At 36.7% G+C, this 17,969-nt stretch overlaps 2 protein-coding genes across 27 annotated transcripts in view; one reads left to right on the top strand and one right to left on the bottom strand.

The window, feature by feature from the left end:
• CEP57 (centrosomal protein 57) overlaps positions 1-1,406 on the bottom strand; it is a 46,061-nt gene extending 44,655 nt beyond the window's left edge. For 4 of the 10 annotated variants that reach the window (XM_058446948.1, XM_058446949.1, XM_058446951.1 and 1 more), the window contains exon 1: positions 1,287-1,406. In XM_058446948.1, coding sequence (XP_058302931.1) covers positions 1,287-1,343 — 57 coding nt within the window. In that variant the 5' untranslated portion in view covers positions 1,344-1,406. The other 6 variants (XM_032167202.2, XM_058446952.1, XM_058446950.1 and 3 more) reach the window with 5 other exon arrangements.
• A 53-nt stretch (positions 1,407-1,459) lies between these two features.
• Positions 1,460-17,969, top strand: part of FAM76B (family with sequence similarity 76 member B) — a 67,901-nt gene continuing 51,391 nt past the window's right edge. For 12 of the 17 annotated variants that reach the window (XR_009215745.1, XR_009215748.1, XR_009215746.1 and 9 more), the window contains exons 1-9: positions 1,683-1,865; positions 2,697-2,761; positions 3,587-3,641; positions 4,891-5,046; positions 7,872-8,071; positions 11,214-11,261; positions 11,454-11,534; positions 12,184-12,319; positions 15,104-15,205. Coding sequence is in view for 8 of the 17 variants with exons in the window: in XM_058446954.1 (XP_058302937.1) it covers positions 1,779-1,865; positions 2,697-2,761; positions 3,587-3,641; positions 4,891-5,046; positions 7,872-8,071; positions 11,214-11,261; positions 11,454-11,534; positions 12,184-12,319; positions 15,104-15,205 (930 nt within the window). In the remaining 9 variants the exon portion in view is untranslated. Of the gene's footprint in view, positions 1,866-2,696; positions 2,762-3,582; positions 3,642-4,890; positions 5,047-7,871; positions 8,072-11,191; positions 11,262-11,453; positions 11,535-12,183; positions 12,320-15,103; positions 15,206-15,585; positions 15,727-17,969 lie in introns of those variants that run through there. The other 5 variants (XR_009215751.1, XM_032167207.2, XM_032167206.2 and 2 more) reach the window with 5 other exon arrangements.

Raw genomic sequence — 17,969 nt, 5'->3', positions numbered from 1 at the left:
ACACAACGAAATTAATGTGAATGGGAGTGGGAGGCACTGCAGGGATAGGAAACAGCATAAGCAACGACTAGTAAGCGCTCGAGAGACGGCGGACTACTAACGTGCAGCTGTCTCTTAAACACACTAGCGCGCCTCACCTGATCTGGCGAGTTTCCTAGAGGGGCCGCTGAACCCACGTGACCAAAGGAGCTACGTTTTCGCAGGCCAGGGAGTGGGCAGTTATCCCAGCCGGTCCTTGGGAATGTCAGGCAACCGGGGTTGCTACGCCAAAAGGTGAATGAGGGCTGGGGAACTGAGACGGCCAGCCCAGTTTCACTGGGAGCCAGAGGGTGCAGCCTCGACAGAAGAACAGTGAATGGAAGCTTCGGGAGCGCGGAGCAATCTAGGCACACCTGCCGTCCTCCAGAATTGCGTCAAAAGCTGGACTGACAGCGCCCTGAAACATGAGAAAACTCAAAGAGGCGCTTAGGACCGATGTGGGGCCCACTCGCGCCAACTGCTTCTTACCGACAACTGAGAACAAGAAGCCGCAGAGACAGACGCCGCCGCCGCCATCTTTCAGCCTGCCCAGGGGGTCTCCGCACGTCAGGGGCGGTCTAGGTTCTCGTGCTCTTCTCCAAAACTCGGGAGCCGCCCACCAGGGGGGACCCTAGGCTGAACCCCTGACGGAAAAGGGCAAGAGTGCTGGTGCTGGGCTTGGAAACCCCTGCCACACACCCCCTCAGGGCCGCCTACGCTCACAGCTTACATAGAAAGGGCAACACGTCCTAACGGACTTTTTCCCTAGCCAATCAAAATAGCAGACGTCTTTCTGTAGTAGGGGAGAATCCGCCTCTTCCCTGGTGACGTCACAAGGTAGCACGTAACGGGGCCCACTGGGGCAGACAACGCCGAGGGCTACTGGCTGGCTCTGCGGGGATTCTACGGAGGGGCGGGCTTCCTCCAGTAAGAAGCGTGGGCGAGTAGTGTTGTCGCCAGTGGCAACCGAACGGAGTAATGGAGATAAAACAAAAGCGAAGGCGAAATTAAAGCGCTCCATGAGTTCCCTCGGATTAAACGCTGGAGAGAGCGTGAGTTTGCCGCGGGGACGCCTCTCCAGGCGAAGTACTTACCTTTTGGCCAATAACAAATAGGATTAGGAGGGTCTTAACGATTTAGTCCAATAGAAAGCAAGGGGAAAAGAGTTGCGGCAGAGAATGAGCCTTTCGCGAACATTTGCCCAATTGGATTGGGGCGCTCTCACCCAAACCTGGGACTGGCTGTTAGAAATAGCCGCGACCGCAGACCTTTGGGCGGGGCAGGTTCAAAGCAGATTTCGCGCGCTGAGAGCTCCGGGATGTCATTGGCCGCCGACATCCTCCCTTTGTGGGCGCTTCGTGCGTCGCGGAAGTTGGGAGTTGGGAGGAGCCATCGGGTGACGCGTAGCCTCCGCAGCCAATCAGGGATGGGGAAGGGAGGCCGAGAAGGAAGCGGATCCGCGGCCGCGCAGCTAAACAGCAACCCCCTACCCGCTTCGTCTCCCTCCGCCGTTATCGGGGCCTAAGCGGGAGCGGCTGGCACGGCGTCACTGGGTGGGCTGGGGCGGAAGTGGAGGCGGAGGGAGACGGTGGCGTCGTCCGCGGGGCCGTGGGCTCTCGCGGCGAGGCCCTGGTGGGCGCGAGGCAGGGGGAGGGGGAGGAGGAGGAGCCCGCGCCCCGGGCGGCGGCGGCGGCTCTCGGGTTCTCCGTAGGGCCCCGCCTCGGAGCGGGCGGCGGCGGAGGAGGAGACTGAGGAGCAGGATGGCGGCCTCGGCCCTGTACGCCTGCACCAAGTGTACCCAGCGCTATCCCTTCGAGGAGCTCTCCCAGGGCCAGCAGCTCTGCAAGGTCCGTGGGCTCCGGGAGGCGGGCGGGATGCGTGTCCTCGGCCGTAGCCGAAGGGGGCCGGGTAGCCGCTGCACTGCAGCCCCTCTCTTCGCCGGCGCCTCAGGGGTTTGGGAGTCTGGAGCCCTCGCCTCCCCATTCGGGGACCCCTTTTTCTGGGGGCTTGAACATTAGCTGGGAACGGCCCCTGAAAGGGAGGCAGAATCGTGTCCTCTTCCAGGCGGCCCAGGAGGGTGCCGGGCCCCGTCAGCATCTGGGGGTCTCAGGGGTGGGGTTGAGTGAGGCAGCCACCTGTCTATGCCGCAGAGACCCAGGGGTGGAGATGTTTTCATCTCGGTTTTCTGCCTGGTCTGTCCTCTTCTTCCACCAGGAGGCAGGGGACGGTTTTTGCACTTTCTTGCTAGGAACCCGAAGCCGCAAAGCTGATGGCATCCTTCTTCCCTGTCCAGGAAAGCGAAGCGACTGGTTTGGGAACAGAATGCTCTGATTTGGAGCTCCTCCCATCCCATTAAAGCCTGGATGCTGTCTGTGAGCAACCGTGCAAAATAATAAGTAGTTTCACATTTAACCAATCCTTGAAATCGGCCCTGACAGCTTTCTTAATTTGTCTGTAATATACCCCCAAGTCTACTAAAGACAAAGACACCTATGCCTTACCTAAGGAATTATATTGTGATTGGCCACTTATATGATAAAGCATCCAGTTCTTTACGTTGGGGCCTGGTTTTATAAATGTTTTAGACATTTCACTAGGTTGGGTAAACAGTTTTCTACCAGAAGAGTGAGATTTGGGACTTTCAGATAGATACTGACTAATGTATTGTCTTATTACAGGAATGTCGGATTGCACATCCTATTGTAAAATGTACTTACTGCAGATCAGAATTTCAACAAGAGAGGTTTGTATACTGAACAGTTTTTGACTGTTAAAGACAAGTGTTGTCTGTATGGAATACTTGGGGGTTGTAATCCCATTTTTTTATGAAAGTATTTTAAAAAAATGGTTTAGCCCCAGAAATTTTAAGTTGTAAACCTTTTATACATGGTGGGAGAGAGAATGTTGCCAAAAAAACCAGTGGTGGTTAATTTACATTTAGACTATATGAGAGAAAGAATAAATTACTACCTGGAAAATGTACAGCCTTGCTAATGAAAATGCAAATGTAAACAGTTATGTTAAACTAAAAAAAATGATAAAGCCTTAATGGACCTGAGGAAAGATCTGTAGTGTTACCAACTGCCTTCCAAGGGTGAAATCTAATAATTTGTTACATGGAAGAGGAGTAGTACATAACATTTTTAACAGTTAGTTCCACTCTGAGAGTATATACAGAAAGTAGCCTCAGAAAAGAACAAATAATTTTTTGGTAAGTAGGCGTGGGCATTATAATGTTGGACAGTAGCCAAGTGGAAGATTAGGTAGGCACTGGTATTGTAATGCTGTGCATTAATAGTGTCAAGTGTGAAGATTTTGGAGCTATATAGGAAACATTAAGATGTTTTGTTTACAAAAAGAAATACACAATAAAAATATAAAAACATTTGTCGTAAGTTAATTTGGGTAAAACAACTCTGAAAATATCCTTGTATTTTTGAAAAAAATCCGTGGTCCATATTAGAGTAAGTTTTAAGTACGACAAATCTTTGACTCATTTTATTTTGACATTGTGTTAATTACTTTAGAAAGCTACATAAACATGATCTATATACAATTTCTTTTTCAGCAAAACTAACACAATTTGTAAGAAGTGTGCTCAAAATGTGAAGCAATTTGGGACGGTAAGTATGTCTTATGTTTTCATGTCATTGTTACCAGTTAATATTTTTCACAGAGCTGTACCTTGTAAAAAAAAAAAAAAAAAGCACTGGCTGGGCGCAGTGGCTCACGCCTGTAATCCCAGCAGTTTGGGAGGCTGAGGCAGGCGGATCACGAGGTCAGGAGATGGAAACCATCCTGGCTAACACGGTGGGCTGAGGCAGGAGAAGGCTGGAAGAGGGGTTTGCATGACGGAGATCCTGCCACTGCACTCACCTGGGGACAGACGGACTGTGTCAATGTACTGCTATACTCTTAGATATTTCAGCATACCATATTTTATGAAAGACATTTTCCATAGTTACTTTGATGGAAAGGTGACAACATTTAAAAACAGTCAAATTATATACCTGTTTTACATGTATTGAATCCAGTGTGAAATTTGTGAAGCTATTCTTTAAAGATTCAAATATAGCAAATTCTTGGTTATGGAGAACTTATCCATAAAGTTTGCATGATCAGACTTTAGCCCACTTCAGAACAGCCTCCTCAGAACTATTTTTATAAAACAGCACAATTAAGATATTTATTGACAGAAGTCATGACCCAATCCTAGTACAAATTGTCTTATATGTATACTATAATCATTATAGGTATATTATACCAATATTATTTATTATTGGTCAAAAATGCTAACTTTAACGCTCTAAACTGTCCTGAATCATCTTTTGAATATCAAAGAAAATCAAGGTATGTTTTTATAGTTTATGTTGAATATGCTTGTCTCCATTTTTTTAAAGTTGAAAATCACTTATAGTATATATTCCTTATATGATTTGTACCTATATGTGATGAAAAGTTAACATTTTTTAAATGAATGATACGGTCATTAAGCTAACTAGGATATTAAATTAATAGAAGGACATTTCCTCAAATTCTTGATTCATGAGACTTCTCTACATGTGTACCTTTATTTTCATTCTTTAAAACCTTTTTTATGTGTAGTTTTGTATTATCTAACAGACTATGCAAATCACAAATCTATTTCTCATGATCTTAGAGTAATAGTTTCATGACTAGAAATAAATACTAGTTGAATGCATAGAAACATAGTATGAAAGTTATTGCATATGACAGGGCAACAAACTTGACAGAAAACAAATTTTTTACGTGAGTTTTCTTAATTCCAGAAATATGTCTACAATACTGGGTATATGCTATGCAGCAAATATTTAATGTTTTTAAAAGTCTCAAAATGTGTATGTTTTTCAGCCCAAGCCTTGTCAGTACTGTAACATAATTGCAGCATTTATTGGTACCAAGTGTCAGCGTTGCACAAATTCAGAAAAAAAGTATGGACCACCTCAGACCTGTGAACAGTGCAAACAGCAATGTGCTTTTGATCGGAAGGAGGAAGGAAGAAGAAAGGTATGCTTTATTTATGTTATGACGTCTTCTGGAAATTAAATAAAATGCCAAACAAGTTGGAAATTACAATTAATACACTACTGAGACAGGATCTATTCTTTAGGTCCATGAAAGCAAGTAGTTAGATGAAAGTGCAGGAATAGTGAGTTTTCTCCTTGTTTGCATGATACATAGTTTCATGTACTATACTTTAAAAAATATTCTAGGGTGGCTATTCTGTACTAGTTGGCTATCCCACATTTGGTTCAGGAGCTTTAACTAATTGCTGTTAAATAACTCCTTTTACTTTACCCTTTTGCTGGTTACTTGACATCACTGGTGTGAAAAAAATACCTGATGGCACATTGGCACATAAAATTCAGTTACTCTTGTGCCTTTTGATACAGGCTCTTATTTGAAACTGTTGTTTGTTTTTGTCTACCTGCAGTGACTTAATAAGTATATGTGTTCATGTGATAATTCCTTTGCCGATCAGCATTCACACAGGCCTCCTGTTGCCTATCAATTTTAGTTGATTTGGAGAATGACTACCTCTTTGAGGGGCTTCCTGAGGTCTCCCCACAGCAATGTACGTACCGTGTTATAAGACATGTCCCTCCAGCATGTCTGGTACATACACATCATGGAATACTGTGGATGGAATACATGTGAACAAACAAGATAAAAAGTTGGTTTTATTTTTAGAGGTTTAGTCAGTACTTTTGGAAAGTCTTCTTTGACACAGGTACAATTGATTCTCATTATATGTGGTAGTTCTTTAAAGTTCCCACTGAACAGTGAATACGGTAGTACCCACCTTATCCCTGGGAGATACCTTCTAAGACCAGTGGATGCCTGAAACTGGGGATAGTAACGAATCTTACTGTGTTTTCTGCTGTACATACATAACTATGATAAAGTCTAGTTTTTTAATTAGGTATAACAAGAGACTAATAAAAATAATAAAATAGAACAATTATATTAGCATACCCCAGTTACAGTTATATGAATGTGGTCTTTATCCCTTAGAATAGTGTATCATATGTAATATTTTTAGACTAAGGTTGACCATGGGTAACTAAAACTGTAGATGGGGGAGTACTGTATTGAAGCATTGCCCAAGAGAAATAAGGATTAAGTTCACATCTCCAGTAATAACATGTTGGTCAGTTGATCAATATATAACCTTATTTTGTTTGTGTTCCTGTTTGAAGATATCTCATTTAATATATACTGTCGATTGGCCAGGCATGGTGGCTCACACTTGTAATCCCAGCACATTGGGAGGCTGAGGTGGGTGGATCACGAGGTTGGGAGATCGAGACCATCCTGGCTAACACGGTGAAACCCCGTTTCTACTAAAAATACAAAAAATTAGCTGGGTGTGGTGGCAGGCACCTATAGTCCCAGCTACTCGGGTGGGTGAGGCAGGAGAATGGCGTGAACCCAGGAGGCGGAGCTTGCAGTGAGCCAAGATTGCGCCACTGCACTCCAGCCTGGGTGACAGAGACTCCGTATCAAAAAAAAAAAAAAAAAAAATTATATATATATATATATATATATAGTCGATTAATTTAATTGCACTGATGGCCAACAGCATTAAGAGTGCCTGAGCATAACTTACGTAACACACGTATTTTCTCTGTAAGACACATCATAGCCTTCGTAGCTTTCCTTTTTTAAGTTCAGTGGTACATGTGTATGTTTATTATATAGGTAAACTTGTGTCATGGAGGTTTGTTGTACAGATTATTTCATCACCCAAGTATTAACCCTAATACCCATTAGTTATTTTTCCTGATCCTTTCCCTCTTCTACCCTCCACCATCTGATAGGCCCTAATGTGTGTTGTTCCCCTCAGTGTGTCCATGTGTTTTCATCATTTAGTTCCTGCTTATATGTAAGAACATGTAGGATTTGGTTTTCTGTTCTTTTGTCAGTTTGCTAAAGTTAATGGCCTCCAGCTCCATCCATACTCCTGGAAGGGACATGATCTTGTTCTTGTTTATAGCTGCACAGTATTCCATGGTATATACGTACCATGTTTTCTTTATCCAGTCTACTAACGATGGGCATTTAGGTTGATTCCATGTCTTTGCTATTTCACATTACAACCTTCTTGAGCCTAGGAACATTATACAGCACTTTGGCAGTACTCTTTGGGACTATAAAAACTTGAAAAACATGGCACTAAATAGACTGTGAAAAGGATACTTGTCTGAGAGGTGAAATAAATAAGGCAGAGCATCACCTTGTTCCACCTCAGCTGGGAATGTGTGCTATTGGGTGGCACAGATTTTTCACCACTCTTGTGTATGTGTGCAGTGGCCACAAAAGTGCTACAAGTCTTGATTTTTGGGTTACAGATACATTTTACTAGGTAGGCAAATACACGAATAGGAAATGCAAGAATAATGAGAGGCAACTGTGTGTGTCATTTAGGTGTTTCTGTTTTTCTGTAAATTTACAATACTTACTGTAGTGAAAAATTATTAGTAATTACACAGTGATTTAAGAATTCAGGCCATATTTCTTGGGAGTATATCAGTTTATGCTTATTCTCCTGGAATAAGAAAAAAGGTAACATTTTCTTTGTCTTCAAATTAAAAATGCCTCAAAACTGATGTCATCCTCATCAGTTTTATAATTCTCCAAACAAGTATTTTCCCAAGTTTCAGAAAAGTCCAATTTTATTTCTGTTTTGCTAAAAATCCGTGAATTGTGCATACATGCATTTGCACATGTTACGTGTGGAATATAGGTGGAAGTTGAGTGGTTTATCTTACCTGGTTTCATTTACAGCCAGCTTATATGGGTACATTTAATTTAACACATTTTCTTGAAAGGTTGATGGAAAGTTATTATGCTGGCTCTGTACTTTATCGTACAAAAGAGTTTTACAGAAGACGAAAGAACAGAGGAAGAGCCTGGGATCTTCACATTCAAATTCATCTTCTTCATCTCTTACTGAGAAAGACCAGCATCATCCAAAACATCATCACCACCATCATCACCATCACCATCGTCACAGCAGTAGCCATCACAAGTAAGTACTTTGAAATCATATTTTCTAAAACTCTTCCTTGCATTTTAATGCCACTTATTGATGTTTACTTCTTGCAAATATTGACTATGTGCTTGTCTAGTTTCTATTGTACACAGTAAGCATCTTGAGTGTCTTAAGGCTGTGTCTCCATTTTATTCAGTGTATAATGTTATATACATGGAATATGTTTAGCTGTTTACCATAATGCAGATAAGATATTTAGGAAATTATAAAATTATAACCATATAAAGTCAAAATACAAGTACATCAGTTATTAACACTTAAATAACTTATCAAAAGCCTCAGTATTCTTTTTTTGTTTAAATAATTGTTAAAGTTTTATTTGAAAAATTATATTTATCTTAGTTGTCAATTTGTTTTGGTAAAAACAAACCGAAACAAACCAACGACTGGGTTTGGAGAACATATTTTAATACTACAATTTGTTACTATGATAGAAGCATTTCTAATCTTTGTGGTCCCCAAAATATGAGAAATATTTTTAACTAGTTATACTTTGTGTTTTTTCAAACGTATATTTAGGAACTCTACTTAAATACAGACAACTGTAGTTTTCCCTCAGTATGCTTAAGGGATTGGTTCTGGAACCCCCTCATAGACCAAAATTTGCCTATACTCCAGTTCTGCAGTTGGCCCTGTGGAACCTGCCTATAGGAAAAGTTGGCCTTCTATATATGCAGGTTTCACATCATCCAAATACTGTATTTTTGATCCGTATTTGGTTGAAAAAAAAAATTCTCGTATAGATGGTCCCATACATTTCAAACCTGGGTTGTTCAAGGGTCAGCTGTACTTGATTTTTAAAGTGACCTGTGGGGGGAGTTATGTAGTAGTAGTACCTTAACCTTTGATGTGTGTGGTATAAAGATTTTTTAAAATGCAATTTTAGTCTTCATGGAAAAATCAAGAACATGAAAATACAAATTAAACCGATAAACACAAATTAAAATGGAAAAAACAGGGACATACGGCATGCCCATTTTCAGAAGAATTTATTATTTGTTCCTAAATTTTTCTGTGAGTCTTTATAAGGTTTCAGATAGTTATTTAAAACAATTTACAAAAAAACTGATGCCCACCTCATTTTGGAACACATGCAGTATTTTTAGAATGTAATGTAGTTGTGTCTAATTAGTAAGATTTGTTCTAAACTGTATCCAATCACCTATTAGATTATGAGGTTATGTTGAGGTTAGTGATGTTTAATTCTACCATGTTGTAGTGCTTTCTAAATGTGGCAGTGGTAGACTACAATGCAATGCCTTCTCTTCTGGCTGTTTTGAAGAAATCTTGTGATCTTTATATCAGAGTATTTCAAGAAGCAAAATAATATAAGTCTACCTTGTTTTTGCTTGCTTTAAGAAAAAATATGACAAAATGACTATATAGCATAATAGCATATGTCAGACCTACTTCTAAGACTCCCAAAATGTCTCCTTTCCCTATTCTTTACAGATAAATTTGTCTTAGCGTGATGTAAAAGGACACAATCAGATTATGTTTGTGAAGACTAAAGTATGTGACAGCAACTTAATTTTTTGAAAGAATGACAGGTTTCAAAAATAAAGGGAAAGATAACAGCATTGAAAATTAAAGTCTTCAATTTTTTTACTTTTGGTTACTTATGAAATACAAACATTATTTTCTATTTGATGGCTGTTGACCATTTGATGAGCAGTTAGTTTGTAGGGTCCTATCTTAAGTTCAGTAGATCAGAATGAAAATGAGCATTCATATTGTGATAGATAGTGATCGGCAGGGGTAGGGGATGTGGTTGCCAGGTGGCACTAAGGTGGGTCTGAATCTAGGAAGGGACAACCCTCAGAAAGCTAAGATGGGAATTCCAGGTGTTTGTGTCAGTCATATTAATGTGATTATTCTTAACTTTGAGATATGGTTAGTGCTGTTAGGTCATGTATGGCTTGTTATGCTTATAATGAAATTTGTGAAGAAAAAAAAAGGACAACTGCATTTCTCAATAGGATTTCTATTCATTCACAAGTAAGAATATAACTCAGTTGATGGAATTGTTGCTATTAATATTTTTTTCCCAACTTGGTACTTGTTTACAGCTGAGTCTTAAGGTCTGTTTTTTTCTTTTGCTTAAAAAACTTCTACAGCTGAACCAATAGTAAATTTTAGACACAGGTAAACATGTATATGTATATATATGTATGTCTATTTTGTATATGCTAGCACTGTACTAAGGGCTTTTACATATATAACTCATTTAATGCTCATATCAGTATAAGGTATGTATTACATATGAGGGAACCGAGGCTGGGGATTTTAAGTAATTTGCATAAGGTCACAGCTCAGGTCTTCTAACATCTTCTAAATTGTGTAAATACATGGCATCTGGTTCATAGGAGATGCTCTCTACATGCTGAGTGAATAAGCTAGGGGTTAGTGAAACATTGACTGATATGCAAGTTTAGGAGGAAAAAAATGAAGGATTCATGATGAATTATAAAGTGATTATTAGTATTATGGTAAAATACAAAAGGAGTATTACAGTATTAATTATGAGTAAAAGTAAAATAATTTGTTACTATGAAATTTCTCAATAGTTTCAGCTAACTTCTCCAGAATACTAACTAAAGAGAGATCTACAGACTTTGGAGAGGATTCTTAAGAAAACTGGGAAAGAATCAAAGAAATCAATATATTTCCCCATTTAAATTTATATACTATTCTGAGCAACTTGAGTTACTCCAGAAGAAGAATCTCTACTTTGGATTATTAGGGAAGCCTTAACTTTTAAAGATACAAATTTTGTGTCTGAAATAGTCAGGGCAGCCAAAGTACCGTGACATCTAGACACAAGCATGAAAACTACTTGTGTAACCCACCCTTTGTATGATATTAAATTGAACTGTGGAGATCCTGATTAAAAAGAATTCTTGAAGAACTTAAGATGGTTAGTAGTCATTTGATAAAATTTATCTCATCAGAATGTGATTTATTCAATATGTATTAGCTTAGTCTGAAAACTTAAATATACCTTTCTCTGAACAAAATATTATAAACATAAAATTTGTATCCATTGAGAAAGAATGTTAAATTTAGATGTATTAAATAAATAAATGTCGTTATTAGATGTCATTTGTGTATTTTTCAGAATCAGCAATCTAAGTCCAGAACAAGAGCAGGGACTGTGGAAACAGAGGTAAATACATTGCTGTATTTTCTGAAGTATTTTGAAATGTATATTTATAAATGTGATATCCCTTCAACTTTGTTACTTAAGCCTTACCAAAATCAATATTTTCAGTAATATTTTAGGGGAAGATGAATAACTTATCATTTGGTTTCTCTGTCCTTTTTACTCTTAACTATTCTTATTAATGTTTGGTTTCAGCCATAAATCCTCTGCAGCAATTCAGAATGAAACTCCAAAGAAAAAGCCCAAATTGGAATCTAAGCCATCTAATGGAGATAGGTAAAAATGAATTATTTTAGTGTTGTGAAAATTCAACTTAGTTGAATAGTTATGGTTGAATGTCAGTTATTACTAGATAAAAAAATAGAAACATGTATTTTCTACATTGACTTGAGTCACCTAGAAGAATAAACATAAATTAGTGTAAAATTTTTAGCTTAATTTTGGCAATAAGAAAGTGGCACTGAACTATGTTGTTCTATTTGGGAAATAAATTTGGGTTTTGAAGAAACAAATTTAAATGGAGAACATTATTTTTATCTTTATTCTTCAGTGAAACACAAATCTAATTGTGATATTTTAAATTGACCTGCTTAGAAAATGTTTTTAGATTAAAAATATTATGAGCATTACTTTGTTTTAGTTCATTAGCCAAAAGTTTGCTGATGTTACTGTACAAATTGGCTGCCTATTGCTTTACACTAGAAGTATTGACCCCCTAAAAGCTAATACTGAATTATATTTCTGCAGGTGTATGTAATGTGTGCCATTAGTAAGGTAATTTGCCAGTTGCATCCATTTCTGTCAGGTACATATTTTTTTGCATTAGCCTTAAGGATGTTTGTGGAATTGTCTAATTTATGCAATTTGAACACCTGCTAATTTTCCTTCTACTTCATTTAACTGTGTTTTACTTTTTTCTTTTTAGTAGCTCTATAAATCAGTCAGCAGATAGTGGGGGAACAGACAATTTTGTCCTTATAAGTCAACTGAAAGAAGAAGTGATGTCACTTAAGCGTCTCTTACAGCAGAGAGACCAGACCATTTTAGAAAAAGATAAAAAGGTAAGAACATGGTTCATTGAAGCCTGATAAAAGTTACGTGTTGACTGTTGCTTGATAATTGCAAATTTTATTAGACTTTCTTTAATAATTTGGTAATGTTTGTTGTGCATGATTTTTATAAGACAAATTACAAAAGCCCTCCCGAAGCTGTCTAATGAAGATAGGTAAAAATGGTCTTTCAGAATTTTAGTTCTAAGAATTAACTGAGGCTTAATTAGGATAGTAATTTCCAAACTTTAATTTTCAGTAAGCATGTAATTTAAAAATAGGTCTAATACCTAATGAAAAATGAGATGTAAATGGAATATTTGATAAACTTTTTTTGATGTAAGAATGTAGTTTGAACAGTCTTTGATACAACATTCATATATTTATATCAATCCAGATCAAAATACTGCTGAAAAGTAATGGTATGGGAATTTCCTGTAGTAGTCAGTAATTAGCAATAGATGTCTAAAAGCTCATTGTGTAGGAAGTAAGGGTACTTATTGGGACTTTATCAGTTAAATGAAGAGGAATATTAAAATATGTTGTTCATTTAGTGAAAAGAGGAATATTAACAGAATTATAGAAGGATTTAAGGTCTTGTGCTATGAAATCAGGATGGCATAATAGTGGGCAGGCATGGAACAGGAAACAGTTTTGAAGTAATTTAGCCATACTTAGATTCAAATCCCAGCTCTAACATTTTCTGTGTGACCTAAAGCAGAATGTGTACTTCTTTGGGCCTCAGTTTGCTCATTTAAATGAGAGCATTAATACTATCTCAAGTGATGGTTGTGATGATTAATGAAAATGCCAAGTATTTATTATAGCTCCTGGTATGTATAAGTGCCCATAGGGGCTATTACTGTTTGATCATCTTTTGTACTTGTTTTATGGTCCCAGACAATGTAGTTTGACCTATATCAAATGTATTATGCAGTAGGAGAACACTAAAATCATTTCTTTTAAAAGAATAAGACCTTATTATGAATACATATGACTTATATCCATCTCTGAGTCTGTGCTTGAGTCTGTGCTGAGTTGGCTTTTACTTCTGGCATTCAATAATTTTTGATACATTTTTCCACACGTTGATGGTTAGTGGGCTTAATTTATTTTAATACATTTATACCTTTAAGCAAATTTAGTATATGAAAATTAGGAGTGACATATAAAATAAAAATAGGATAGTTACGGGTGTCTTTGTCTTATGATTCTTTTTGATTGACAGCATTTTTTAAATTAATGAGCCTTTATGGAAATTTGTCCTGTGTACAAAGTTTTAGAGACAAGCCAGGTATATCTGCATTAGCCTTGAGAAAAGTTGAATAAAATGCCAACTTTACTGCAAAATAGCAATGATTTCAAACCCAAGTAGTAATCAGTTATAGAATATTGACTGTTAGATTTTTCTTTCTTCTCTAGCGTAAGAGGTACTATCTTTGTATTGTGCAGTTAATTGAAGTTTTCTGCTTTTGTTAGTGTTCCTCTTTAAAAAAATCAAAACACTAATGGGGATTGAAATTAGCATTGTTGTAAGGAAAATCCTTATTGTAAACCTAAAATAACTATACATTTGCAACTTTTTCTTATCAATCTAAGACAACCAAGTTATTTTCCTGAATTGATTTCACAAAGTTATTTAATGATTTCTAGAGCCAGACACTGAACTAGATCATGAGGATACAAAGATGAATAAATAAGACATAATTCTTATTTTCCAGAAGTTCATAGTCAGGAGGCAACTCACAGTGTAGTGAATAGAGTAATTATCTTAGCTGATCTGGTGTAAGTTGGCATTTCAGAACAGAAAATCTTTTGTGATTAGAGAAAGTTAGAAAGAGAGAACTTAGTTATACTTTGAATTTGACAAAAGCAAGGGTTTTTTTTTTAATAAGAATATAAGACTCCATGATTTTATCTATTTTTGCTGTTGTATGTCTTTCAGTTTATTAGATACTGGGTAATTACAAAGGAGAATGTGTAAACCTTTAAAGCTGGCATAATGAAAAACATTAAAAAATAACCTGGAGTTGCTTCTGCATGGTTCTAATAGTGAAATTACATAATAACTTATTTAGTTTGAAGTCATGAGATATTATACTGTTAGGTATGTCATTTATGAAAAAATTATCGTGTAGCCTTCTTCCTCAAAGCACTGATTTTTTTCTTGTATTTGTCTAATTTAACCCAAATTTTATAGTAACCTTCTTTCCTTTCTCATTCTGTGTTAGTTGTATTTCTGTACTTTGTTCTCTATTTTTACCTCAAGTGTTAGGTGGTATTGTGTACATAATCCTGGACATAAATTAAAAAATGAAAACAGTGTAGCTTTTGGCTGAAAAGACCATTCCTTTTTATATTACCCAGTATGAAATTTCTTTCTTTAAGCATTGAAAGATTATTTTACCCTTAAGCTAGTTTAAATGTTTGTTTTTACTATTATTGAAGTACATTTTTAAATGAGGCATTTTCCCAGTTATTAGCCGTTAAGCTTTTTTGTTGGCATACCAGTTGCCAAACTTTATTTCCAGTCGAGCCATGTTTAGGAAAAAAAGAAAAACTCAAAAATTTTACTGATGGTCAGGTATTAACATTAAAATTATACTATTGTAAAGCAGATAGATTTCATCATTTCACAAAACAAATTTTAGATAGCTTTTACAATTCAGGAAACTGCAGTTAACATCTTCCACTTTTGTAATGAAATGTGAGTTTATTGTGAAAGTTATTTAAAATGGTGTGTGTGTGTATGTGTGCAAATATATACATATATATCTTTTTTCTTTAATCTCTCAGTTAACTGAACTAAAGGCAGACTTTCAGTACCAAGAGTCAAATTTGCGAACAAAAATGAACAGTATGGAAAAAGCTCACAAAGAAACTGTGGAACAACTTCAGGTAACTACCATCATTTACGTAAAATGTTAGGCAAGAAGGGCTAAACTTGAGTAATAGCATTCATTGACTTAGATTGTTATTGGTAGCCCTATTTTGTGCATAGTTGGTGCGTTTCAGTTTTGGTTTTGACTTTATAATCATGTTTAATCTTGATCCCATTTGAAGTTATTGTTTGAAATTACTTGAAAAGGGGATTCAGTACTTTAATCCTGAAAACTTTTGCCTAAACTTCAAATGGAGTTTTTGAAGGAGGGTATCATTGGAGTATGTTTAATTGATTATTGGGCTTATAGCAAAAAATTAAAAATCAGATTCATGAAACTAAGGTGAAGAGCAGATCTTCAGTAGCAATCATTCTTCGTATTAATATTTCCTTCCAGATAATGGGAAAGGAGATGGGTGTATAAAACCAATTCTTAAGGACCTCGAGTGGCAAAAATGTATGCAAAGCAAGAGAGTCTACTTAACCTGCGTACAGTGGTTTGCAAAGTGCCAAATAGGGTTCTGCTAAATGCTAACAGGTAGTGATCTACCTGAACCTCAGAGTACTGCAAAGTAGCATTTTAAGTACACAGAACAACTGAATGGTGAAGTCAAGAGTCACCACAGTAACAATCTGATGTCTGGCATGCAGAGATGGTGAACATCCAATATGGATACAGAATGCTACCATATTAAGCTTGTTCTCATCTAGGTTTCATAAATTTAGAAATCAGACCACACTATACTAATTACATGTTTGATTTATACAGTCTCACATTGTAGAATTAATCTTTAGTAACAAAATTTTTAAGGTGTAAGAAGTTTTAAGTGTTAGTGGAAGATGGCAGCACACAGACTTCAGACTTGGGAGAGTACAGCTTCAGAAGGAAGGAGTTAATACTGCCCTGTTGCATTTTGTTTTTTTCACATTGTAACACCAAGGGATATTTGCTGTTCCTTTCTTTTGGTTTTGTGTTATTCATACTTCTTTGCAAGTAGCTTAAATTAGTAGGATTTAGGAACTTGCTGAAATTCGAGGTACAGATTGTCTGGTCTTAATCCCTATCATACTATTACAAAGACTGTTGAAAAGGAACCTCATGTAGAACCTGGGACATAGTAGGCATTCAAATAATTTGTTGACTAACTGGTGATTTATGGAAATGCCCATCTGCCCTCTGTTCTGAGAGATTGCCCATATCATATATCAGATTCTTATATATTAGTTAATGTTTTTATCCACCAGCAAGTATTACTTTTAATTTTATGTTATTCTTATTTTTCTTACTCAGTTATTAATGCTGAATGATTACCTGGAACAAAATCTTCCACCTGGTGATCTTTGATTTAATGTAATGTAACCAAAGCTCTGAAGTAAATCCAGAATGAGATAACAGAATAACTGCAATAGGTGCTTAGATATGTTTTAACTTAGTGCTCCCCACTGTTCAAAAGAGCAGTTTGTGTTTTGGTTTTTCTTTTTTAAAATCATAGTTGCAAATACATGGAGTCATCTTTGACTTAGCCTGATTGATATCTTAAGCCTACCTCCTCTTGGTAATTGAAGTTTCATGTAGTGTAAAAGTAAATAATATTTAAATAGGACATTTTGACATGATTTTACATATGCTGTCTTACTTGTTACAAAAACTGAGTTATGTGATATGCCCATTTTACAGAGGAAACTGATCACACAGTAAGCGGTGACATAGAAATCTCTATCTTCTGACTCCAGTTTATCTATACTTTTCCCTGTTCTACACTAGTTCCCACCACTTCAGGTTCCTCAGGTTTTCTATTTCATCCTTCCTATCAGGCCACTTCCTTGATTTTTTCCCTAGAGACAATCTGTCATAGCTGAGTGCCTCTTTTTACCTCAGTTCCTTTAGCAACCAGTGATACTAGTAGGATTCTTTACTGAGGTGAGGAAACAGGTAATTTTTTTTTATCTTTATGTAATAAGGAGTTGAATCCAGTGACACAAGATGGATCTTGCTCTAATAGCTAGTAAAATATTTTTAACTACCAAACCTATGACAAAACACTGAACATCACATGAAAAGATTGTTCAAAATGTCGCCCCAAAATACCCCAAATATTGAAAATACTAAGAATATCAAGTAAAAACTCTTATTCACTTAATTAGGTAAGTGGTTAAAAGGAAAGGGACCTAACATTTGAGCGCCTTCTGTGTACCAGGAACTATGTTAAGCTAAGTGTTTTATATATTTGATAAGTTCCTTCAACTCATTTTGAGTTCAGATGGTGGAGTTACTGTGTTACAAATGAGAAAATATGCTCCAGGTTATGTAGCTGGTAAGCAAGCCAGGATTTAAAGCAGGATCTGTGTAATTCTTAATCCTGATATTCTTTCCTTTGCACCAACATGTCTAAACTTTAAAACTTAGCTTTCTTAAGAGTCTGTAAAGAATTTCATTGATTTTTTTTTTTTTTTTGGCTGACTGCAAAATGAAGTAATTTTAGGATAAAACAATTTAAATGTACATATATTGAAATATTGCATTATAAAATTCATTTTTAAGGTATTCAAATTAGAATAAATTTGGACTTGTACTTAACAATTGTGTTATTTATTTACCTTAAAGACTTTTTTCTTATGTAATTTATTAAGAAATATATTTTGTTAGTGATATAAATACATTAAAAGCAAATTGGAAATTAGCTACTAAAGCATTAAATGGAAAAATTGCTTTGAAGACCTAATGTTCAAATTATTGTATTTTGTACTTAAAATATGAAAATTATAAACACTTTATTTCTT

Source organism: Hylobates moloch, unplaced genomic scaffold (genome assembly GCF_009828535.3).
Source record: "Hylobates moloch isolate HMO894 unplaced genomic scaffold, HMol_V3 SCAFFOLD_11, whole genome shotgun sequence".
Classification (NCBI taxonomy): Eukaryota; Metazoa; Chordata; class Mammalia; order Primates; family Hylobatidae; genus Hylobates; species Hylobates moloch.
The sequence above is the reverse complement of the archived record's forward strand: the minus strand, read 5'-3'. Positions and strand labels throughout refer to the sequence as shown.